At 39.1% G+C, this 26,538-nt stretch overlaps 1 protein-coding gene across 5 annotated transcripts in view; it reads left to right on the forward strand.

Annotated features, from left to right (window-relative positions):
* Brms1 (breast cancer metastasis-suppressor 1-like protein) overlaps positions 1–26,538 on the forward strand; it is a 95,896-nt gene that overhangs the window by 30,980 nt on the left and 38,378 nt on the right. For 2 of the 5 annotated variants that reach the window (XR_011392902.1, XM_070092206.1), the window contains exons 4-6: positions 4,007–4,153; positions 11,048–11,195; positions 17,759–17,809. Coding sequence is in view for 4 of the 5 variants with exons in the window: in XM_070092206.1 (XP_069948307.1) it covers positions 4,007–4,153; positions 11,048–11,195; positions 17,759–17,808 (345 nt within the window). In the remaining variant the exon portion in view is untranslated. The remainder of the gene's footprint in view (positions 1–4,006; positions 4,154–11,047; positions 11,196–17,758; positions 17,810–26,538) is intronic. The other 3 variants (XM_070092207.1, XM_070092205.1, XM_070092208.1) reach the window with 3 other exon arrangements.

Genomic DNA, 26,538 nt, shown 5'->3' on the forward strand with positions numbered 1-26,538 from the left:
ATATACTAAAAATGTTATAAATGGTGCAAAGGTGACATTAAAACAATATCTAAAGATGGTTGACAAACCCCCTACCAGTATAATATGCTCCTCGCTTAATGACCAGTTCACTTACCAACCTACTCTTAGGAACGGAACTCGGTTGTTAAGTGAGGAGAGGCTGTACATTTGGAACCAATAAGGCATCATACTGCATATTCCACATCCTGTATACTGGTACAATTATCTCCTTTTTTCAAAATCAGCTTATGTATACATTATATTGAGGCACTTAGATATGATGCACTGCCTCTCCCACATGGACCAAATTTTTTTCTAGATGTGAGAGGTTTTAGGTGATCCAAACAGTTCAGCTGAGACCAGATATGGCAGCTAGAGGTATATTTGAACACATGAAAATTAAGCATATACAGTGGACCTCCGGTATTCGATGGCATCGGTATTCGATAAATCCGGTATTCGATGCATTATATCACAAAAATTTTGCCTCAGTATCCGATTGAAAACCCGGTATTCGATACGACTCGTACGAGAAGTGTCCACGTGTGGCCTGAACTGCTCCGTGTGTGCCATTGTTTACAAGCCAGCCAGTGTGCGCACATCTAAGGATACATTCGGTACATTCCATATTATCACTGTTTCTGGTGCTTCTTTCTGCAAAATAAGTCACCATTGGCCCCAAGAAAGCTTCTAGTGCCAACCCTTCGAGAAAAAAGGCGCTAATGACTATTGAAATGAAGAAAGAGCTAATTGCAAAGTATGAAAGTGGAGTGCGTGTGTCAGAGCTAGTCAGGTTGTATAATAAACCCCAATCAACCATCTCTACTATAGTGACCAGGAAAACGGCAATCAAGGAAGCTGTTCTTGCAAAAGGTGCAACTGTGATTACAAAACAGCAACCGCAAGTGTTAGAAAATGTTGAGAGACTGTTATTTGTGTGGATAAATGAAAAACAGATAGCAGGAGATAGCATCTCTCAAGCGATCATTTGTGAAAAGGCTAGGCAGTTGCATGACGATTTGGTAAAGAAATTGCCTTTAACTAGTGCTGATGTGAGTGAATTTAAGGCCAGCAAAGGTTGGTTTGAAAGATTTAAGAATCGTAGTGGCATACATAGTGTGATTAGGCATGGTGAGGCTGCCAGTTATGTTGTGCGACAGAGGTCCAGTGACTCTCAAGCTGGTCCTAGTGGCATTAAAAGAAGAAGGGAAGTAATCCCGGAAAAGGACTTGCTACCTCAAGTCCTAATGGAAGGGGATTCCCTTCTAAACACTAACACCTCTCCCCTCCTCCCATCTCATCAATCATCACCAGATCTTCATTAAAGGTAAGTGTCAATTATTTTATTGTTATTGTAATTATTCTATTGCATTAAACTTAATATTTCATGTAGTAAATTTTTTTTCATACTTTTGGGTGTCTTGCACAGATTAATTTGATTTCCATTATTTCTTATGAGGAAAATTGATTCGGTTTTCGATATTTTCGGTATTCGATGAGCTCTCTGGAACGGATTAATATCGAATACCGGGGGTCCACTGTATATATATAAATCACTCACTGTTGTACTATGCCTTTCTGATCTATATTATGGGTTTTTACTTGGTCTACTTCAATTACTGTGATGGTCTAAACTATAACTAATCATTCTTAGTTATATTTTATTACCTGAGAAAAAAGATAAAACTTCATTTTTGTGTGTGTGATGACGGGTTTAAAATGAAAGACGAGTGCTATGTGGGAGAGGTCTGGGGACATTAATTAAAGGAATTGTTTGCTTTAGTTGCTGGATTACCTGCAGTGTTTATTATGGATTTTGTTTATAAATTAGAATTTCTTAAATTTTGTGTAAAATAAGCCAAATGGCTGGCTTTTGAATGCTTTATAGGCTAGTTCTGATAGTTGTATGGGCAGTTTCTTGTGCTCAATTGATAGAATGGAAGGTATACTAGGGTAATAGCCAGGAATTAGATTGAGCAATGATATTGGCATAAAATGGGCCTCAAATTGGTTGAAATTACTAATTGTAAATTGCACCCAGAACCGCCTACTTTGTGCCTGTATAATTCAATAAGTTTTCCTTAAAATTTCACATTTTTTTATGTTATTACTCTCGGAAAATCATTTTCTACCATTTTAAGATTTTTTAAACTCATGACTGTGAAAGGGTTGAGTGTTTTGCACCCTATACTGGATTGCTTTTTTTTTTTTTTTTTAATACACACTGGCTGTTTCTCACTTAGGTAGGTGACCTGAAAAAGAAACACTTTCAGCATTGTTCACACTATCACTGTCTTGCCAGAGGTGCACAGATAGGACAGTTTACAGTGCTCGTCATGGCATTAAGCCAGGTGAGTGCCCTGGCATAATGCTGTGATGAAAATCAAAGGCCTACCATACAGGGGGGTCTTTTTTCGTCAGTGTATTCTCCTGGGTAGCAGCTGTTAGCATGATGTCACGGCCTTCTGCCACACTTCACAGTGACTTCTCATTGCTCACATGGCTGCCGTGGCGAGAGGAAATATTGCACTTTCATCTCTCATCTGCCTCGTCTTTTGTTCAGTATTCCCTTTGGTTTTGGGGCTATACATCTTTGATTATGGGTAAAAGGAAGTCTTTAACACCTGAAACTACAAGAAGACATCTGTTCATACCTTAACTGTGTTAAAGAGGCAGTTAAGAACATAAGAAAGAAGGAACATTGCAGCAGGCCTACTGGCCCATGCGGGGCAGGTCCATGTCAACCCCCGGCTTAGACCAGTGGCCCACCCAGTCAGGTCACCTCCACTTAAGGAAGGAGCATGACATCTGGCCCAGTAGCACCAGCTAGTCAGGTCCAACTCACACCCACCTACACACACTCATGTATTTATCTAACCTGTTTTTAAAACTACACAGCGTCTTAGCTTCCATAACAGTACTCGGGGGTTTGTTCCAATCATCCACAACTCTGTTACCAAACCAGTGCTTTCCTATATCCTTCCTGAATCTGAATTTTTCCAGCTTAAAACCATTGCTGCGAGTCCTGTCTAGGCTAGATATTTTTAGCACGCTCTTTACATCCCCTTTATTCAATCCTGTTTTCCATTTATGCACCTCAATCATATCCCCCCTAATTCTACGCCTTAACATAGTTAAGGTACAAACAGATGTCTTCTTGGAGGGGCCAGGCTGAGGTTTGGCAAACGGTAACTCGACACCACCACCAGCTTTGAAACTCTGCATCCAGTTCCTCACTGAAAGCTCACACACACTAACATTCTCCACTGTTTCTTTTGTCTGGTGCCCAGTTTTGTGAAGCCCTATGATGTGAGCTATAGTTTCAGGTGTTAAAGACTTCCTTTTACCCATAGTCAAAGATGTATAACCCCAAAACCAAAGGGAATACTGGACAAAAGATGAGGTGGATGAGAGACAAAAGTGCAACACTTCCTCTTACCACGGCACCCATGAGAGCAATGAGAAGTCACTGTGAAGTGTGGTGGCAGGCCGTGACATCATGCTAACAGCTGCTACCCAGCAGAATGCACTGATGAAAAAAGATCTTCCTGTAAGGTAGGCATTTGATTTTCATCACAGGATTATGCTGCTGTGCTCACCCGGCATAATGCCGTGACGAGCACTGTAAATGTCCCTCCAAACGGCAAATACATATTCCCACCCCTCCTTTAGTATTGAGGAACTGTTCTTTCCACCTCCAGGACTCAAGTCTGGCTAACCAGTTTCCCTGAATCCCTTCACAAAATGTTACATTGCTCACACTTCAACAACTCATCAGGTCCCAAAAACTGTTTGCCTTTACTCCTATCTAACACACATATACGAGTAAATTTTACAAACTTCTACTCATATTCAGTATACAGTTTATACTCCATGTATATCTTAACATTTTGTGTTTCTGTAATACAGTATTTCCTTTGAAATTTTCAGTTATGTACAAAGATTTATCATAGGATAAAGTAGGAATAATTCTTATTTAAACAGAGTGATGCTGTGTTTTTAATAGAATGAGAAAGTGATGCTGTGGGATGCAATTGAAGGTGAACTGGAGGATAGGATACGTCGTCTTGAGGAAGATCGCAACAACGTTGATGTCACCAGTCAGGTGTGGGCAGAACAGAATCTACACAGAAAGAGACGAAGACATAGACAGGTACAGTGCTGAGTTTTATGAAAATATCAGTGAATATCTTCATTGATCCAGCTGAGTATTACCTCTGTTTATGATTACCTAACTTATTTATGAAACCAGTGCTTGTGGTGTCTCTTCTTTAATAATTTTGTATAAATTATTATTTATATTTGCTGTTTACAGTGACATCTAAACTGTTGTATCTGCGCACCTCTTCAAAGAGTGATAGTGTGAATGATGGTGAAAATGTTTCTATTTTTTGGGGTCACCCTGCCTCAGTGGGAGATGGCCAGCGTGTTAAAAAAAAATTATTAACACATCAGCTGTTTTCCACCAAGGCCAGGTGACCTGAAAAAGAAGAAACACTTTTATCATTACTCACTCCACTGGCTTGCCAAAGGCATGCTGACACTACAGTTAACAAGCTGCAACATATCTCCACCTCTATTTCAGAGCTCAGGCACTGTTCAGCTAACTGGTTTCCCTGAAGCCCTTCATAAATGTTACTTTGCTCACACACCAACAACACAAGTCATAAAAACCATTTGTCTCCACTCTTATCTCTCACATGCTTGCTAGAAGTCCAAGCCCCTCACACACAAATCTTCCTTTACCCCATCCCTCCAACCTTTCCTAGGACAACCCCTACCCCACCTTCCTTCCACTACAGATTTATATACCCATACACTCTCCAAGTCATTCTAGTTTGTTCCATCCTCTCTAAATGTCTAAACCATCATCAACGAATCTTCATCTCTCTGATAATACTTTTAGAAACCCCATACCTCCTATTCTCCAAGCTATGGATTCTTTGCATAATATTCACACCACACATTGACCTCAGACACGATATCTTCACTGCCTCCAGCTTTCTCCTTGTTGTAATATTCACAACCTATGCTTTACACCCATATAAGAGTGTTGGTATGACTATACTCTCATGCATTCCATGTTTGCATTGGCATTGTTCCCCTTGTTTTGAAAGTTCTCAATACCCACCCAGCCATCTTCCTGGCTGTCGTGATCTTTGTCTTGTTATGATCTTAAAAAGAAAGGTCCGCTGACATAATTATTCCTAGGTCTTTTACGTGTTCCTTACGTTCTATTTGGTGACCCTCTTAGAGTTTTTGTATATAGTGCTCCTTTTGAGCTCTTCATTCTTTCCATACCTAAGAAGCTGGAACTTATCACCATTGAACGCCATGTTGTTTTCCACTGCCCACTGGAGAACCCTGTGTATGTCTTCCTGTACTTTTTCAGTGTCCTCAGCCGTACTTACTTTCATGCTTATTTTAGTGTCATCTGCAAATGATGATACAAAAGTGTGCCGGGTGTTTTTGTCTGTGTCTGCTATGAGGATGAGGAACAGCAGAGGTGCCAGGACAGTGCCTTGGGGCACTGAGCTTTTGACCTCGCTGATGCTGGATCTTGCCCTGTTCACTACTACTTTTTGTGTTCTGTGTGTTAGGAAACCGAAAATCCATCTGCCTACCTTCCCCGTAATGCCCATGGCCTTCATTTTGTGCGCTATCACTCCATGATCGTATTTGTCAAATGCCTTTGCAAATGCGATCATGGAGTGATAGAGTGATGTTACCATGGTTGTGTATAAATGGTTTAGAAAACTGACAGTTTGATAATTGAGACACTTGTGTAACATTTAGGTATCTTTATTCTGGAAATGTTTTGCTAACCATTGACTTCTTCAGTTCAGTGAAGAGAAAGGTGGGAGATGAGGAGTTTGAGGTAATCAGTCTTTCAGCCTTAAGTTGGTGTGTTTAGATCATTAGTCTTGATAAAAGATTGTTGGTCTGAACACATCAACTCCAGGCTGAGGGATTGATTATCTCACACTCCTCATCTTCTACCTCTCTCCACATTGGACTGATGATGCCACTGGCTGGTGAAATGTTTCCACAATAAAAATACTCAAATGTTGCACAAGTGTCTCATTTGTCTTCATGGTTGTTTCCATACTTATAGATGAGGATTGTAATAAAAGTGAAGACTAGGGCGATGAGGAGAGGAATGAGATTAAAAGATAATGAGCCTAACAAAGTGGGAGGTATTGTAGTTGCTTTTTGCCAATGACACCATGCTTTTGGGAAATTCTGAAGAGAAATTGCAAAAGTTGGTAGATGAATTTAGGAGGATATATAAAAGAAAGAAATTAAAAATGAACATAAGAAATTTCGAGCAAGGTAATAAGAGTAACAAAAAATCTGGTTAATGAAAGTTTGGTTATCAGATTGGAAGAAGGGAGTATAGAGTAAATACTGTATATGTTTTCTGATATTTGTTAGTGAACTTATTGGCAGATGGGTCTATGAAAGATGAGGTGAACTATGGAATTAATGAGGGGAGAAAGGTAAATGGTACAGTGAGGTATCTATGGAGGAAAAAAAGGGGAATGTAGCAAAGTATAGTGGTGCCAATACTGATAGATGGGTGTGAAGCATGGGTTTTAAACATTGCAATGAGAAGGAGGCTAGAGTCAGTGGAGATGTCATATGTCTGAGGACAATGCATAGTGTGAATATTATGCTGAGAATTCATAGTTTGGAGGTTAAGAGGTACAGTGTTACTAGAAGTATTATTGAGTGGGCTGAGGAGGAGTTTATAAGATGGTTTGGACATTTAGAGAGGAATTCATTACCAGAAGATATTAAAGTAACCCAGTCTGAAAATCAATTTAAGACTCTTCTCAAAAGCCACTTAATCACCCTAGACTAAATACTAAATACTCAGTACACACTCACCTATGTACAGTGGACCCCCGACTAACGATCAGCTCCCAACTTGACCAATTATGTAAGCGTATTTTTGTAAGTGCTTTTGTAGGTGTATTTTTGGGGGTCTGAAACGGACTAATCTAATTCACAATATTCCGTATGGGAACAAATTCGGTTTATAACGTCACCCGATCAGACTTCTGGATTGAAATAATATCATTAGTCGGGGGTCCACTGTACTCCCACATCATAACTGAAACAACCACATTGAACCTTTTATCCATTGTTGACAGGAATGTAATTGAATCATTGTTTTCACAAAAAGCATTTTCGAATATAAATATATCTTTGTATTATACAAATTTTGATTCATCTATAATTAATATTCTACTGTACAACTATGAAATAATTACTACACTACTATACAACTATGATATACTCCTTAGTATTAAGCCAATAATGTTAAGTTGGCCCATAATGCCTAGGCATAATAGAGGCTCTCTTTGCATTACAACCCACTATTGTAAATACAAAATCTCAATGTACTGTTTGCAAAAACATAAAATAAATAAATAAATAAATAAATGGAGCAGAATGGGATAACTTGGAAGGTGTATCAATCTAGGGTGGAGGGAAGAAGGAGTAGGAGTTATCCCTGGTAAGGTTGGAGGGAAGAGGTAAGTAAATTTTTTTGTGCAAGGGGCTTGAACATCCAGCACTAATTTGTGAATGCGTTAGATAAGAGTGAGTAGAGGCTAAGTGGTTTTCATTATTTGTTGTACTCTTGGAATATGAGCAGAGTAATGCTTGCAAAGGGATTCAGGAAAACTTGTTAGCTGGACTTGTGCTTACCTCTGAAGGAGAGGTGGTGTTATTGCTGTTTGGAGGGTCATGTGAACTGTGATATCAGCATGCTTCTGCAAGACAGTGATTGAAGTAATTATGACAAAAGTTTTTTTTTTTGTGGGGGGGGGAAGGTCATCATACCTCGGTGGTAGATAGCCCGACGTGTTAGAAAAAGAAAGCTGTTCAGCCTCCTCCTCATTTCATGTACTCTCTCTAGCCCATCTTTCTCCCAGTAGTTCTTTATATTTTTCCATCTCCTCCTTTGGTTCATTCACTCTTATTTCTCTCACCTACTGGTGCCATTCTCCTTGGACTCCATCTACCTCTTACTCTTACTGAAATCAAAGTACAGTGCTCCTCATTTAAGTTATCCAGCCCCCTCTCAAACCATGATCAAAAAATAGAAAAATGAAAAATATGTAGTGTTTTGTGAGTTGCCTCATGCACTTTACTACATCCTTCAGCTGTCTAGGAAGCTAGTCAAATTTTTTATTGTTTCTTGAGATAAATTCTCCCATGACATGGATGGTGACCACTCCAGCCATGGGCATGAGAGATGTCCTCTCCTTGTACATTTATCTTATCACAGTCCATAGGTTCTCAATGAGGTTCAAATTTGGGAACTTCCTGGTCAGTCATTGTCTAAGAAGGTTAATTCACAGTCATAAAGTCACTGAACACTTGATTAGTAGTGTGGCAATGAGCATTGTCTTGCATAAAAAATCTTTGCATTACATTGAGTGAAAGATTCCGACATATGATCACAGAGCAATTTTAACATTAAAACAAGCCCAAACCCTTCGAGATTTAAGACATTTTGTGGTACCACAAGTGTAGCCTGGGTCCAAGCGGTTGCTACTTGGGCATTTGTTAATGTTCCCACCACAGTTACAGATCACTGTGAGAGTGGCTACATCACTCCAAGGAACTTTGATCCATGTTTTGTATTTCTTTGCAAACACAACTTCATGCCTTCTCTACACATAGCTCAAAATTGGTTTCTGGATGGGTCGACAACTACTGTAACCAAACTCCTTCAACATTTATTAACTGTTCAAATAGTCAAATAATGATTCTTTTATTTTAATCTCTCATGCAGTAACTCTTGATTTGGACTCAAGCTGCTGCTTTATTGCAGTTATTGTACGTAGAGATGTTTTTCTAGGCTTCCCTGGAGGTGTTTTTGATATGGGCATGTCATCGCCATCATCTTCAAGGCACCAACACAATCAGCTCCTCACTGAATGCTCTCACACACCAATGGCTTCTGCTATTTCCTTCATTTGATGGCTTGTCTTGTGTAATCCAATGATGTATGCAGTTGTCCCTTATATCAGCGACTTGGTTTTGCCCATATTAATTCACATACTGGAGACCCTATGGCACAAGGAGAACACCAGCCCAGAAGACACTGAGCATGCAGCGAGTAGCCAAGTGGAACCGTGAAATGTCTCACTATGATTTGCCAGGCCAGCATAAATTTCTTTGGAAATAAATGGTATAAAATACCAACACAATGGAAATATATAAACACATAAGCAGTATAACATAATCCTTGATTGACAACATTGTCAATAAAGGATCACATACTGCTTATATTTCCATAAATTTCTCTCTCCCCAAAATGTATAATAGGCTCTGGTATTAATTTTGACACTAAAGCACACCATGTGGAAGCATCTGGCGTACTTTAATGACTAGCACTATGTTTGTATTTATACAGTCTCATGGAATCCATGTTTTAAGTCAATGCAAAAAGAATTCCTTAGCAAAAGCTGAATAGTAATATTAGGTGAAGTATATGGTCAAGTACATTGGTACTCATTGATTCCAATGATACATTTTTTTTGCATATTAACCCTTTGACTGTCGCAGGCCCCTTTCTGAAACTGTCATTCTATGTCGAAAAGTTTTTGGAAAAAAAAATTATTTTTTCTTATGAAATGATAGAGAATCTTTTCCCGATGGTAATGACACCAAAAGTACGAAATTTGGTCGAAAACTTATGGAATTACGCTCCTGCGAAGTTAGCGGTCTCGCTGACATATATGCATTGGCGATTTCACCGACTTTGAGCCCTGTTTTTGGCCAATTCCATTGTTCCAGTTGACCAAACTCATAGCTATTTCTTTAGAACTCCATTTTTTCTATCAAATGAGTACAAGAAACCACCCATTTACCAATTTGAACTACCCAATAAAGTGGTCAGAAATTGCCAATTTGGCCAATTTTAATCAAATTAAAAAAGATGCCAATTTCAAAATAGGGTCCAGAATAAACATGTAGACATTCTTGGCACTAAAATAATATATCCTCTGCTCATTAGTCACGTCTCTAGGCCCCTCTTATATTACTATTGCTTTCTATTTATATTTTTTTCATACAAATAATACAAAATTTACTGTTATGCAGACTACTGCATTATTGTAAAAATGGTATAAATAATATCAGTGCGCTAGTGAAAGAATATTAGACTCCCCAGTTGATGTGTATTGGACATGTGGTGTGATTTGCTTACTCTTGAACATTACTAAAAATCAAACATTTCTGCTACTTTGAGCTCAATTTCAAGGTCTTTTTCATTGTGAAACTAATCAAAATCATCTCTATTTCTGTAATATGTTTCTCATTTTATCACTTGAGACCATGAAAACGAGAATACAACGATAAATACTATACGAAAATACACCTCAAAGTTGGCGTTTTAATCCAAAAAAACGTTCAGAGTTTTTTTTTTCTCATTATGCACTGCGTGCTGCAGGATTTTTTTTATGTGGTGCACACTGACCACACAGACCCATTCTCTCACATGTGGGCCTACCAGCTTTCTCCTGTTTGATTTGAAGCTGCTAGAATTTTTCTCTTTCAACAAACCGGCCCTATCCCACTGAGGCGGGGTGGCCCAAAAGGAAAAACGAAAATTTCTCCTTTTACATTTAGTAATATTTACAGGATTATTGAGTATATATACGTCTGAAACACTGGCTCGTAAGACGTATATATACGACCAAAACAGTCAAAGGGTTAAACTTTATTGTGACTATCTGTTTAGTAAGTTTTGCTTTACGTATTTCTATATGTGTAATACAGTGGACCCCCACTTAACGATCACCTCCCAATGCGATCAATTATGTAAGTGTATTTATGTAAGTGCGTTTGTATGTGTATGTTTGGGGGTCTGAAATGGACTAATCTACTTCACAATATTCCTTATGGGAACAAATTCAGTCAGTACTGGCACCTGAACATACTTCTGGAATGAAAAAATATCGTTAACTGGGGGTCCACTGTATGTGTATTGTTGAATTTTAATGTACCTGGTAATTATATTTTTCAGGGTTCAAATAGCTCTACTGATCGCAAGAAAAAAAAGCCCACTACTGTTGCTGGTCCCTATATTGTTTACATGTTACGGGAACCAGATATTGTTGATGACTGGACCACAATCAAGAAGGCTCTGACAGCATCGAAACGAAAAAGTAAATGTGAGTCCATTATGGATTTATTAGTCTGCTTTGCATAAACTCTGTTGTACTTTTAAGCCATTGTTGGCATTTGTGCAATAACAGATGTGGGTTTTCAGGAGAGGCTAAGGTATTGGACTTTGTTATTTAACCCGTAAACGGTCCAAGCAGATCTACGTTCATATGTGTAGTGCTCCAAGAGTAGATCTACGTTTTTTTACATACAGTGGTCCCTCAATAATCGTCCATAATCCGTTCCTGGAAGTGGGACTATTATCGAAATGGACGATTTTTGAATCAATTTTCCCCATAAGAAATAATGTAAATCCAATTAATTCGTTCCAGGCACCCAGAAGTATCAACAAAATTTTTTTTTATTTACCTAAAAGATAGATTTACATGCACAAATGAATGAACATTCAACATGACAGTTACCTTTATTGAAGGCTGCTGTTAGGTAAGACACATATGCAACAGTTAGGTATCTTTATTTCGAAACGTTTCGCCTACACAGTAGGCTTCTTCAGTCGAGTACAGAAAGGTTGATAGAAGCAGAAGATACTTGAAGACGATGTAATCAGTCCATCACCCTTAAAGTTTTGAGGTGGTCAGTCCCTCAGTCTGGAGAAGAGCATTGTTCCGTTGTCTGAAACAATATGTTTCAGACAACGGAACAATGCTCTTCTCCAGACTGAGGGACTGACCACCTCAAAACTTTAAGGGTGATGGACTGATTACATCGTCTTCAAGTATCTTCTGCTTCTATCAACCTTTCTGTACTCGACTGAAGAAGCCTACTGTGTAGGCGAAACGTTTCGAAATAAAGATACCTAACTGTTGCATATGTGTCTTACCTAACAATCTGTCGGTATTTCATACCATTTTAATGTTCATTGAAGGCTGCTGTTGATGAATGGAAGACAGGGAGGAGGAGAGAGGGAAGAGAGGTTATTTGGAAGGGGAATCCCACTCCATAAGGACTCTAGGGCACTAATAAAATGTATAAATGAACATTGGTAATAGGGGTAGTTGATGAGTGGAACGGTCTGCCTAGTAGGGTGATCGAAGCTAAAACATTGGGTAGTTTCAAATTTAGGTTGGATAAATACACGAGTGAAAGGGGTTGGATTTGAGTCGGACTTGCACCTGAGTTTATTGCTTGGGTAGCATTTGTTCTGTTAGTGGGTTGGATTTGTGAAGGACCGGCCTAGTATGGGCCAGCAGGCCTGTTCCAGTGTTCCTACTTTCTTAAGTTCTTATTTAACATCACACTTACCAGTAGGGTGATCGAGGCTAGGACCTTGGGTAGCTTTAAGAAGAGATTGGACAAATATACGAGTTGGAGGAGCTGAGTTTGATTTGTGTCATTGGGTACGGGAGTAAATTCTTGGGTAGCTTTGGGTGGAGGTCATTTTTATAAGGACCTGCCTTGTATGGGCCAGTAGACCTGCAGTGTTGTTCCATTGTTATGTTCTTATTGGCTATTTGTTTGTGTGAGGGAGGGATGGCAAGTTTATTGTTGGAGAATATGACACTAATATCAACTCTATGGCTTATTTATCTATCACAATTCAACTAATATGACATAATAAACAATATTAATAACATAGAAACATGGAATATACTCTAGAATGAATAAAATAAGTCATTATGTATGTCACGAGAGGTGTTGTGTTGTGTTGTTGTTGGGTATATAAGGGCCACTGAGCGTAAGCCGTCCATAATGGTGGTGAAGCAGCAGCTGCGTCGGCGGTGATTTTTGTAGCCCTATATAACTCCAACAACTCTCATTTGGGACTTGCAAATGAGTGGATAGAGTTATCAGAGCTTATTTCTTGGGTAGTATTGAGGACTGGGTTGGGAAAATGTTTCCTTAGTGGGATGAATTGTAAAGGACCTGCCGAGTATGGGCCAACAGGCCTGCTGCAGTGATCCTCATTTCTTATGTTCATCAACCACTATCACAACTGCTTTCACTCTACCACCACCATCTTTGTATTTTTCTACAAACTTTTTTCATAAATTATGTGTTTCTCACATTCTTTACCAAAGGGCTGGCTCTAGAAGCTTTATTTGGAGCCATGGTAGCTTATTTAGCACTTGCAAGCACTAAAATCAATGGAATATTATGAAATATTTCATAGGAGCATGTGAGGGGACCATCACTCACTGGTAAACAATGGCACACTGGCTGGGAAGGAAAGGCCGAGGCAGCTCAGAGCGTGAGTAGGCGACCGGGACGAAGGACTATTAGGACTATTAGCGAGTTACCGGACCATTTGCGAGCCAATATTTTGACGAAAAAACAGGACTATTTCCGAAATGGACGACTTTCAGGCCGGACGATTATTGAGGGACCACTGTATTTTCAAATTAAAAAAAAAAGTAGATCAAAGTTTTTTTACACTTTTTCAAATGTAAAAGAAAAAAGAAGATCTACTTTTTTTACATACTTTCAAATGTTGAAAAAACGTATATATATGTTTGGACCGTTTACGAGTTCACTTATAATGATGATTTTATTTTCCAAGAAGATAAATGAAGGGATTGCTTGTCATACAAGGTAAATCCTGAAGTTATGCAAAGAATGTCGAGTGGAATTAAGCTAGGACTGATACTAACAATAGAGAATTCAAACATACATTGCACAAGTGTGCTTGCTTGCTTGCGTGCGTGCATTCATGTGTATGCGTGTACTTATCTATTTGTCCCCACCTATTTGTGGTTGCAGGGGTCAAGACTCAACTCCTGGCCCCACCTCTTCACTGACCGCTACTGGGTCCTCTCTCCCTGCTCCATGAGCTTTATCATACCTCGTCTTAAAACTATGTATGGTTCCTGCCTCCACTACATCACTTGCCAGACTATTCCACTTCCTGACAACTCTATGGCTGAAGAAATGCTTCCTAACATCCCTTTGACTCATCTGAGTCTTCAACTTCAAATTATGACCCCTTGTTTCTGTCTCATATCTAGAACATCTTGTCCCTGTCCACCTTATCTACTCCTCGCAGTATTTTGTATGTCGTTATCATGTCTCCCCTAACCCTCCTGTCCTCTAGTGTCGTCAGGCCGATTTCCTTTAACCTTTCTTCGTAGGACAGTCCCCTTAACTCTGGAACTAGTCTTGTTGCAAACTTTTTGCACGTTCTCTAATTTCTTGACGTGCTTGACCAGGTGTGGATTCCAAACTGCTGCTGCATACTCCAGTATGGGCCTGACATACACGGTGTACAGTGTTTTGAACAATTCCTTACTGAGGTATCGTAACGCTTCTCTCAGGTTTGCCAAGCGCCCATGTGCTGCAGCAGTTATCTGGTTAATGTGTGCTTCCGGAGATGTGCTCGGTATTATACTCGCCCCAAGATCTTTCTCCTTGAGTGAGGTTTGCAGTCTTTGGCCACCCAGCCTAGACTCTGTCAGTGGTCTTCTTTGCCCTTCCCTGATCTTCGTGACTTTGCATTTGGCGGGGTTAAATTCTAGGAGCCAGTTACTGGACCATGCATTTAGCCTGTCCAGGTCTCTTTGTTGTCCTGCCTGATCCTCATCTTATTTGATTCTCATTAACTTCACATCATTGGCAAACAGGGACACTTGGGAGTTGACGTGTCGGCGGATGGATTTATGAAGGATGAGGTTAATCATAGAATTGATGAGGGAAAAAAGGTGAGTGGTGCGTTGAGGTATATGTGGAGTCAAAAAATGTTATCTATGGAGGCAAAGAAGGGAATGTATGAAAGTATAGTAGTACCAACACTCTTATATGGGTGTGAAGCTTGGGTGGTAAATGCAGCAGCGAGGAGATGGTTGGAGGCAGTGGAGATGTCCTGTTTAAGGGCAATGTGTGGTGTAAATATTATGCAGAAAATTCGGAGTGTGGAAATTAGGAAAAGGTGTGGAGTTAATAAAAGTATTAGTCAGAGGGCAGAAGAGGGGTTGTTGAGGTGGTTTGGTCATTTAGAGAGAATGGATCAAAGTAGAATGACATGGAAAGCATATAAATCTATAGGGGAAGGAAGGCGGGGTAGGGGTCGTCCTCGAAAGGGTTGGAGAGAGGGGGTAAAGGAGGTTTTGTGGGCAAGGGGCTTGGACTTCCAGCAACGTGCGTGAGCGTGTTAGATAGGAGTGAATGGAGACGAATGGTACTTGGGACCTGACGATCTGTTGGAGTGTGAGCAGGGTAATATTTAGTGAAGGGATTCAGGGAAACCGGTTATTTTCATATAGTCGGACTTGAGTCCTGGAAATGGGAAGTACAATGCCTGCACTTTAAAGGAGGGGTTTGGGATATTGGCAGTTTGGAGGGATATGTTATGTATCTTTATATGTGTATGCTTCTAGACTGTTGTATTCTGAGCACCTCTGCAAAAACAGTGATAATGTGCGAGTGTGGTGAAAGTGTTGAATGATGATGAAAGTATTTTCTTTTTGGGGATTTTCTTTCTTTTTTGGGTCACCCTGCCTCGGTGGGAGACGGCCGACTTGTTGAAAAAAAAAAAAAAATACAATGGAGGTGTGGTAGCCGGGCGGAGGGAAAACATGTCACTCCCCTTAATACATAATGCTTTTGTTTACAATTCTTGGCATGAATTATTCATTACTTCTTCCTTTGTTTATGATGGCATCTAAAGGCAGTTGTTATAAACGATTAAACTCAGTGAACATGGTATGTCGATGGTAATAATATGGCTGTGGGCCACATTAAATATCGTGTAGCTACGTAGGTAGGTATAGGTATGTAGCCCAGGCGGACTACATACCTACATTATTATTATAACTGATAATTATACGTATGTGTACCTGTACCTAAGTATGCCTTCACTCAGGGTGTCATTTCTTCTAAAAATAGTGTTACATGAGAATGGGACTGTCTATTTATTTATTCTACTGTATCAACATGGAGACATCTTGTACACAATGTAAAGTGATGAAACCAGACGCGTTCGCCTGGTTTGTTTACATTACGTGTGGGTGGCGTGGGGAGGGCTGCCCTTCCTGGCTACCCATACTTTCCAGAACTGACTTCCTACAAATAAAACTCACCTCTCACCCTACATTAAGACTTCAAATATTTTAAGGTAACATGACTCACGAAATCGTAATGACACGATTGCAAACAAACCATACCATGGGTGGGGTTTGATCCCACGGTCAGGGAGTCTCAAAACTCCAGACCGTCGCGTTATTTTAAGGTAATTAATGAATGTACTTTATGTATTTTATCGCTCTGGGGAGCTTTAATTAAATGTAGTATATTACGTGTGGGTGGGGTGGGCTGACCTGACTTCCTACAAATTAAACTCACCTCTCACCCTACATTAAGACTACAAATATTTTAAGGTAAGTAATGGGTGTACTGTGTGTGTATTTTACTATTTATTGTTTTTAATGCCTAGTTTTATTGCTAACGTAATATATGTTAGTGTAAACTTGTTACCTGGCATTTATATGCATTTATAAATGGAAAAAATGGCATTCTGCTTTCTGGCAGTAGCCTGGAACCTAACCTGCTGTATAAGTGGGGCCCTACTGTAAACTGGGCCCGCCTGTATTTGATTTGGTTAAGTTAACATTAGTTAATCAATTTATTTCAGTATAACTTGCATTAAGATGGATAAATGCATAATGCATTTATTAAGTGTTCATGTCACTAAGGAGGTCTGAAAGTCAAAATCGAATATTTGTGTTTTATTTTAACAATAGATTTACCAGTGTTATTAAATCAAGGTAAACAATGTCTTATTAGGAAGAAGGATAAGGTAATGCTTTTCTTTTGAATTTGGTGAGCCACCAACAGTCTATTTGTATAAGTTATCATCTAAATGCTGTTGCTGTTACAACTGGTACGTCAGATTTAGTTATTCTCATTGACTAATATTAAGCTTCATCGATTCTTTCGTTTGTTGTGATTTTGTTAAGTGTTGGGTAAAGGTACTGAATTATTACTGATGAAGTGTGTATGTAATTGCTATAATTATAAACTATCTATTTATTAACAGTGTTTCAGATCATTTATGTCAAAAGTTTATTAAGACTACGTGTACTTGAACATCACATAAGAGAAAGTTTTTTTTTTATATTTATGTATATTGTAATTCTCTTTATTCTTCTGATGTACAACATGCTGGTGTGGATTTCAATTAGGGACAGTTGATTACAATTGATGTTTGTGTAATCTCTTGTTTTATGTACTGTTCTCCTTATTATATTCATTTGTTCTCCCTGTAGAACTCTTCTTGAAATTTGAGAGAAAAGATTACTTAGTTATTTATCTAGATGTGCATAATATGATTGTTGTCAAAGATATATACAATAAGTTCTCTCAAACTTTCTCTATGTAGTGTGATTTTTTAAAAAATACTTTTGAAAAGGTGCTTCTAAAATTGATTAGCTTACATTATAAATGCCTTTCTGCACACTTAAATTTTTTATATACTTTCTCAGTTTGTATTTACAGAAACTTGTACTATAAAGGAACTTTATGAAATAGCGCACTGAGAGTTATATGTCTGCAAAATAAGCAGAGAAGTTTATTATTTTTTGTAAATATAATAATAATAATTATAGTAATGTTTCTATTTCAGTTGGGAAAATCACTTCTCCTCGTCATTATTCAGAAGCAGTTTCCCTCTAAGGTGATTATTGTTTGTAGTTTCCCTGTAAGGTGACTATTGTTTTTCTCTACACTGTATACTGCACTAGATACAGTGGAACCCCGGAGTTCGTCCAGTGCATATATCGTACAATTCGGATTTCAACCACTTTTTTGGGTGAAATTTTACCCCGGGTTTTGTACCTCCTCTCAGAAATCGTCCGTATTAGACGCAGCCGCTCACACGTACCTGACTCAGTCTGCCTCTGTCACTTTTTCAGTGAGCAATACTCCGTGCATTCATCCGAAACGTTTCATAATAATCCAGTGTTTTTTGTGCTTGTTTATTGGGTGCAACTGCAAAGTAAGCCACCATGGGGCCAAAGATAGTTCCTAGTGTCAGCTCTTTAGTAAAGAAGGTGAGAAACATGATAGAATTCAAGAAAGAAATTGTAGCAAAATACAAAAGTGGCGTACGTGTGGCCGAGCTCACCAGGATGTATGAATGTACAGTGGACCCCCGAATTTCGTGATTAATCTGTTTCAGAGAGTCTGCCGAAAGTCGAAATTCACGAATTTCTAAACCATTTTCCCCATAAGAAATAGTGTAAATCAAATAAATCTGTTCCAGACACCCAAAAGTATCAACAAAAATTATTTTTTTTTTATAGATTAAATATAGATTTACATACAGAAAAGAATGAGAAATCAAGTATAAAACAATAATAACATCACACTTACCTTTATTGAAGACTCTTGTTGGTGTATGGGAGATGGGAGGAGGGGAGTGGGTTAGGGTGATGTTCCTCCACAAATGTTTGCACCTCACTTCAACTTTGCACAAATATCCTTAATCTTTGAAGAAGGCACCTTCTTTCCTCTCTGTTCCTCCTCCTCTGAATCAATTTTCTCAGCTGGTGGAAATGTAAACACTTAAGCAGTATAATGTGATCCTTTATTGAAAATGTTTTGCCCACACAGTGGGCTTTATTAAGTCACAAACAGATCTGTTTGTGACTTGATAAAGTCCACTGTGTGGGCGAAGCATTGTCAATAAAGGATCACATTATACTGCTTAAGTGTTTATATTTCCATTGTGTCGGTATTTTATACCATTTATTTCCTCAGCTGGTGTACATAAGAACATAAGAAAGCAGGAACACTGCAGCAGGCCTGTTGGCCCGTGGAAATAAATGGTATAAAATACCGACACAATGGAAATATAAACACTTGAGCAGTATAATGTGATCCTTTATTGACAATGTTTCACCCATGCAGTGGGCTTTATCAAGTCACAAACAGATCTGTTTATGACTTGATAAAGGATCGCATTATACTGCTTAAGTGTTTATATTTCCACTATTGGCCCATACGAGGCAGGTCCTTCACAAACCATCCCACTAACAATATTTGCCCAACCCAATTTTCAATGCTCCCCAAGCAATAAGCTTTGATAATTTTATTCACTCATGTGCAAGTCCCACTCAAATAAAATTGTGTGTGTGGGGAATTACCCTGTTTGGTGTGTGGGGAAGTGCCCTGGCTGGTGTGTGTGTGGGGAAGTACCCTGGTTGGTGTCCATAAGAACATAAGAAAGCAGGAACACTGCATCAGGCCTGTTGGCCCATACTAGGTAGGTCCTTCACAAACCATCCTACTAACAGAATATTTGCCCAACCCAATTTTCAATGCTCCCCACGCAGTAAGCCTTGATAATTCTATTCACTCATGCGCAAGTCCCACTCAAATCAAATCGTGTGTGTGGGGAAGTACCCTGGCTAGTTTGTGTGGGGAAGTACCCTGGCTAGTTTGTGTGGGGAAGTACCCTGGCTAGTTTGTGTGGGGAAGTACCCTGGCTGGTTTGTGTCGACATAATGAGCTTGAAGCATATACAGACACTAATGAATGTATTAATAATTTTATAAAAAGAACCCACTACCTCTATAACAAGCATTGCCCTAAAAAACTAAACAGATCACAGCAAAGAGACTAAATAGTCCCTGGCTAACACCCACCATCCTCAAATCCATTAGCACAAAGCACCAATATGAAAAACAGTACAGAATGGGTCAAATAACTAGAGACCATTCTAAACATTTCTCGTCATCCCTTACCAGCCTGATAAGAAGATCTAAAAAACTGTATTATGAAAACAGATTACAAAACATCAAATGTGTTATAAAAAAGACCTGGAAAACTCTATCTGAAATTCTAGGAACTAAAAGGATATCCAAAAACAAATCAATCAAATTAACAAAATCAGATGAACCCCTACTCCCACCAACTGAAATGGCAAACAGACTCATTGTTTTCTTCTCCACCATAGGAAAGAATCTAGCAAGCAAAATCCCAAGCTCAAGCATCCGCCCATCAGACTACCTCACAGGCACCTACCCGCATACACTATTCCTAGCTCCAACCAACCCAACAGAGATCTCGATCATCATCAACACCCTTAAAAACAAGGCAGGAGACAAAAACAACTTGTCTACTTTTATGTACAAAAATGCTTCACAAGTACTGTCACCAATTATTGCAACGTTCTTTAACAAAACCATTGAATCCTCCACCTTCCCAGCAGTTCTCAAAATAGCGAGGGTTACCCTGATCCACAAAGGAGGTGATCAAGCTGACTTGAATAACTATCGACCAATTTCTAAATTACCACTACTCTAAAGTCTTTGAAAAATTAATTCATAAACAGACCTATTCCTCTCTCATCTTAAACAACATACTAAACCCTTGTCATTTTGGATTCAGGAATAATAAAAGCACAAAGGATGCTATTATACACATGCTAGAACTAATACATACCACTCTCAAGAAGAAAGAAGTCCCAATGGGAATTTTCATTGACTTACGTAAAACTTTGAATACAGTTGACCACGAATTGCTGCACACTAAATTAACACACTATGGCATAAGAGGCCACTCCCTCAACTACCTAAAGTCATACCATAGGAACAGAAGCCAATACGTGTTTGCAAATGGTGCAAACTCTCCCACACAGTCAATCACAGTAGGAGTTCCACAGGTAAGTGTCCTTGGACCACTCCTCTTTCTTGTCTACATCAATGACCTACCGAATGCATAACAGCTACTCAGACCCATATTATTTACAGATGACACTACAGGCTCTGGTGGCCTGGTGGTTAACGCTCTCGCTTCACACGGTGAGGGCCTGGGTTCGATTCCCAGCCAGAGTAGAAACATTGGACGTGTTTCTTTCCACCTGTTGTCTATGTTCCCCATCAGTAAAATGGGTACCTGGGTGTTAGTCGACTGGTGTGGGTCGCATCCTGGGACACTGACCTAAGGAGGCCTGGTCACAGACCGGGCCGCGGGGGCGTTGACCCCCGGAACTCTCTCCAGATAAACTCCAGATAAACATACGTCTTTTCACACCCAAACCCAGTCATACTCACCAACACATTTTCTGCAATTCAGCATTGACAATCTACCTGGATGATGACTAATAATTATATTTTTTTTTTTTTTATTATCACACTGGCCGATTCCCACCAAGGCAGGGTGGCCCGAAAAAGAAAAACTTTCACCATCATTTACTCCATCACTGTCTTGCCAGAAGGGTGCTTTACACTACAGTTTTTAAACTGCAACATTAACCCTTTCAGGGTCCAAGGCCCAAATCTGGAGTCACGCACCAGTGTCCAAGAATTTTCAAAAAAAAAAATTTGTTATTTTTTCTTATGAAATCGTAGAGAATCTTTTTGTGAAGGTAATAAAACAAAAAGTACGAAATTTGGTGGAAAATTGACGAAATTATGCTTTCGCGAATTTTGATGTGTCAGCGATATTTACGAATCGGCGATTTTGCCGACTTTGACTCCTATTTTAGGCCAATTACATTATTCCAATCAACCAAATTCTTAGCTATTTCACTAGTATTACTTCTATTCTATCGATTGAGCACAAGAAATCGCCAAGTCAACTGTTTCAACTACAAAATAAAGTGATCGGAAATTGTTAATTTGGCCAATTTAACACAAAGTTCAAAATATTCCAATTTCAAAATAGGGTCCAGTATGAACAATGTAGGCATTCCTGGCACTAAACTAACATTTCCTCTGTTCATTAGTTATGTTTTGAGGCTTTACAAATAAATTCCATTTTGATTTTTTATTCACATAATGAATTTTTATTCACACCAAAAAATAGAAGATTTACTGTTATGCAATACTGTAATAATTGTATAAATATCATCACCATATTTGTGAATGTATATTAGACCCACCAGCTGGTGTGTATTAGACGTGTGAGGTCGTTTGTTTACTCTTGAATATCGGCAAAAATTTAACATTTCTGCTACTTTGAGCTCAGTTTCAAGCCATTTCCAGTGCTAAAACCAATCAAAATCATCTCTATTTCTGTAATATGTCTTCCATTCTATCAAATGAGACCAAGAAATCGCAAATACAACTATAAAAAACATACGAAAAAACACTGCAAAGTTGCTGTTTTAATCGAAAAATCATGATTTCATTTTTTTTCTCTCATTATACACAGTGTGCTGCAGGATCTGTTTTATGTGGTGCACACATACCACATAGATGTATTCTCTCATATCTAGGCCCAAATGTACCACTCACAGTTTATCAGAGTGAGCTGAGCTCATGGCGTAGATCAATGGTTTGGACCCTGAACGTAAAGCCGTAGATCTACGGGACGGACCCTGAAAGGGTTAACACCCCTCCTTCAGAGTGCAGGCACTGTACTTCCCATCTCCAGGACTCAAGTCCGGCCTGCCGGTTTCCCTGAACCCCTTCATAAATGTTACTTTGCTCACACTCCAACAGCACGTCAAGTATTAAAAACCATTTGTCTCCATTCACTCCTATCAAACACGCTCACGCATGCCTGTTGGAAGTCCAAGTCCCTCGCACACAAAACCTCCTTTACTCCCTCCCTCCAACCTTTCCTAGGCCGACCCCTACCCCGCCTTCCTTCCACTACAGACTGATACACTCTTGAAGTCACTCTGTTTTGCTCCATTCTCTCTACATGTCTGAACCACCTCAACAACCCTTCCTCAGCCCTCTGGACAACAGTTTTGGTAATCTCTCACCTCCTCCTAACTTCCAAACTACGAATTCTCTGCATTATATTCACACCACACATTGCCCTCAGACATGACATCTCCACTGCCTCCAGCCTTCTCCTCGCTGCAACATTCATCACCCATGCTTCACACCCATATAAGAGCGTTGGTAAAACTATACTCTCATACATTCCCCTCTTTGCCTCCAAGGACAAAGTTCTTTGTCTCCACAGACTCCTAAGTGCACCACTCACCCTTTTCCCCTCATCAATTCTATGATTCACCTCATCTTTCATAGACCCATCTGCTGACACGTTCACTCCCAAATACACATCTGAATACATTCACCTCCTCCATACTCTCTCCCTCCAATCTGATATCCAATCTTTCATCACCTAATCTTTTTGTTATCCTCATAACCTTACTCTTTCCTGTATTCACTTTTAATTTTCTTTTGCACACCCTACCAAATTCATCCACCAATCTCTGCAACTTCTCTTCAGAATCTCCCAAGAGCACAGTGTCATCAGCAAAGAGCAACTGTGACAACTCCCACTTTATGTGTGATTCTTTATATTTTAACTCCACGCCTCTTGCCAAGACCCTCGCATTTACTTCTCTTACAACCCCATCTATAAATATATTAAACAACCACGGTGACATCACACATCCTTGTCTAAGGCCTACTTTTACTGGGAAATAATTTCCCTCTTTCCTACATACTCTAACTTGAGCCTCACTATCCTCGTAAAAACTCTTCACTGCTTTCAGTAACCTACCTCCTACACCATACACCTGCAACATCTGCCACATTGCTTCCCTATCCACCCTGTCATATGCCTTTTCCAAATCCATAAATGCCACAAAGACCTCTTTAGCCTTATCTAATTACTGTTCACTTATATGTTTCACTGTAAACACCTGGTCCACACACCCCCTACCTTTCCTAAAGCCTCCTTGTTCATCTGCTATCCTATTCTCCGTCTTACTCTTAATTCTTTCAATAATAACTCTACCATACACTTTACCAGGTACACTCAACAGACTTATCCCCCCTATAATTTTTGCACTCTCTTTTGTCTCCTTTGCCTTTATACAAAGGAACTATGCATGCTCTCTGCCAATCCCTAGGTACCTTACCCTCTTCCATACATTTATTAAATAATTGCACCAACCACTCCAAAACTATATCCCCACCTGCTTTTAACATTTCTATCTTTATCCCATCAATCCCGGCTGCCTTACCCCCTTTCATTTTACCTACTGCCTCACGAACTTCCCCCACACTCACAACTGGCTCTTCCTCACTCCTACAAGATGTTATTCCTCCTTGCCCTATACACGAAATCACAGCTTCCCTATCTTCATCAACATTTAACAATTCCTCAATCTTCCCAATACCTCTAACTCTCCATTTAATAACTCTCCTCTCCTCTTTTTAACTGACAAATCCATTTGTTCTCTAGGCTTCCTTAACTTGTCAATCTCACTCCAAAACTTTTTCTTATTTTCAACAAAATTTGTTGATAACATCTCACCCACTCTCTTATTTGCTCTCTTTTTACATTGCTTCACCACTCTCTTAACCTCTCTCTTTTTCTCCATATACTCTTCCCTCCTTGCATCACTTCTACTTTGTAAAAACTTCTATATGCTAACTTTTTCTCCCTTACTACTCTCTTTACATCATCATTCCACCAATCGCTCCTCTTCCCTCCCGCACCCACTTTTCTGTAAACACAAACTTCTGCTGAACACTCTAACACTACATTTTTAAACCTACCCCATACCTCTTCGACCCCATTGGAAATGCTCTCATTAGCCCATCTATCCTCCAATAGCTGTTTATATCTTACCCTAACTGCCTCCTCTTTTAGTTTATAAACCTTCACCTCTCTCTTCCCTGATGCTTCTATTCTCCTTGTATCCCATCTACCTTTTACTCTCAGTGTAGCTACAACTAGAAAGTGATCTGATATATCTGTGGCCCCTCTATAAACATGTACATCCTGAAGTCTACTCAACAGTCTTTTATCTACCAATACATAATCCAACAAACTACTGAATTTTCCCCATAAGAAATAATGGAAATAAAATTAATCCGTGCAAGACACCCAAAAGTATGAAAAAAAATTTTTTTTACCACATGAAATGTTAATTTTAATACACACAAACTGAAAAAGGCATGCACACTTACATGACACTTACTTTTATTGAAGATCTGGTGATTGATGGGATGGGAGGAGGGGAGAGAGTGTGTTAGTGTTTAGAAGGGGAATCCCCTTAACAAGACTGTAGACTCAAAATACAAAAGGTACAAGATTTAACAAGACCTTTGAATCTGGCCGTGAAGTATCTATGGATTACTGAACTGACCAAGAATATAAATATCAAAAAGAGTCTTTCAAAGTAAATGAGGAACAAATTGAGTCAGCTCTATAGTCCAATTCTCAAAACCATTCAACTGTACACCGTAAGAGCCAATATACAATCAGTTGTCAGGGCTAGAGCAGGGAGCAGACTCAATTTGTTCCTCATTTGCTTTGAAAGACTCTTTGATATTTATATTCTTGGTCAGTTCAGTAATCCATAGATACTTTACGGCCAGATTCAAAGGTCTTGTTAAATCTTGTACCTTTTGTATTTTGAGTCTACAGTCTTGTTAAGAAAGAGACGTAAATATTAATGAGGACTTAGATACAGGAAGAATAATTAAACTTCCTTATTAATATGACATTTCCATGATTTGGAACTAAATGTATATGGTAATTTTATTGTACAAAGTATTAAGTTAAATTAACTACAAAGAGAAGATAAAGTATTGTATTTAAATACTTTAATAAATTTGAATATTATTCTATGGAGTTTCCCAGTTAAAATTATTTCCCCTGGACTCTAAAAGACCTTTAAAGAACTCGGATCCAAAAATCTTGTTGCATAAGAAATAAATGGTAACAGGCCACATTCTGAAGTTCTTTAAAAAATTTCTTATTCGCAACAAATGGGGGCCTGTCCGGGAGCTCTGTTGTTCTAAGACATTGATCAAAAGAACAATATTAAAGTTATATACTGGGAATTTATCTCAAAATATTGATCATGGAAGATCACATTAAAGAGTTATTTGAAGATTTAACATTGTCAAAGCTGGACTCCTTGAAACTTCAAACGTGCTGGCAGATAGCCCGTAAATTGGGAGTACCATACAATAGATATTACACAACCAATACCGTAAGGGCAATAATTAGAAACAAATTGTTTCCAGGGGCCTCTAACCATCATGTAGCAGGAGATTCTGACTCTGAAAGTTTAGTTTCTCAAGTAAGGTACCAGTCGAGATTCGAAGTATTAGAAGAACAATTTCGAAGAATTGATCTTGAAATTGAATCAGACAGATTAGGTCCCGCTTTGGCCTCTAATAAAGTAGACGAAGTATTGCAGGGTGCAGCCGCTGTTAGGCATTCGCCCGTTACTGAAGGAATTCCTATTAATGGTCAGCCTGGCCCTCACCAAGGTACACGTCCAAAGGAATATCCACATACCGCCAGTTCAATTCCCTCATTTTCGATACCATCGGGGCATATTTCTCAAAGTCAGTTTGAGAAATTAGAGAGACTATTTATTTTACAGACTGCTCAAATTGAGGCTCAGCGTAAATTAAATGAAGAAGACTTTCAAAGGGAAACGCTCCGCTATATAAGACAACAACAAGGTAA

Source organism: Cherax quadricarinatus, chromosome 38, assembly GCF_038502225.1.
Source record: "Cherax quadricarinatus isolate ZL_2023a chromosome 38, ASM3850222v1, whole genome shotgun sequence".
Lineage (NCBI taxonomy): Eukaryota > Metazoa > Arthropoda > Malacostraca > Decapoda > Parastacidae > Cherax > Cherax quadricarinatus.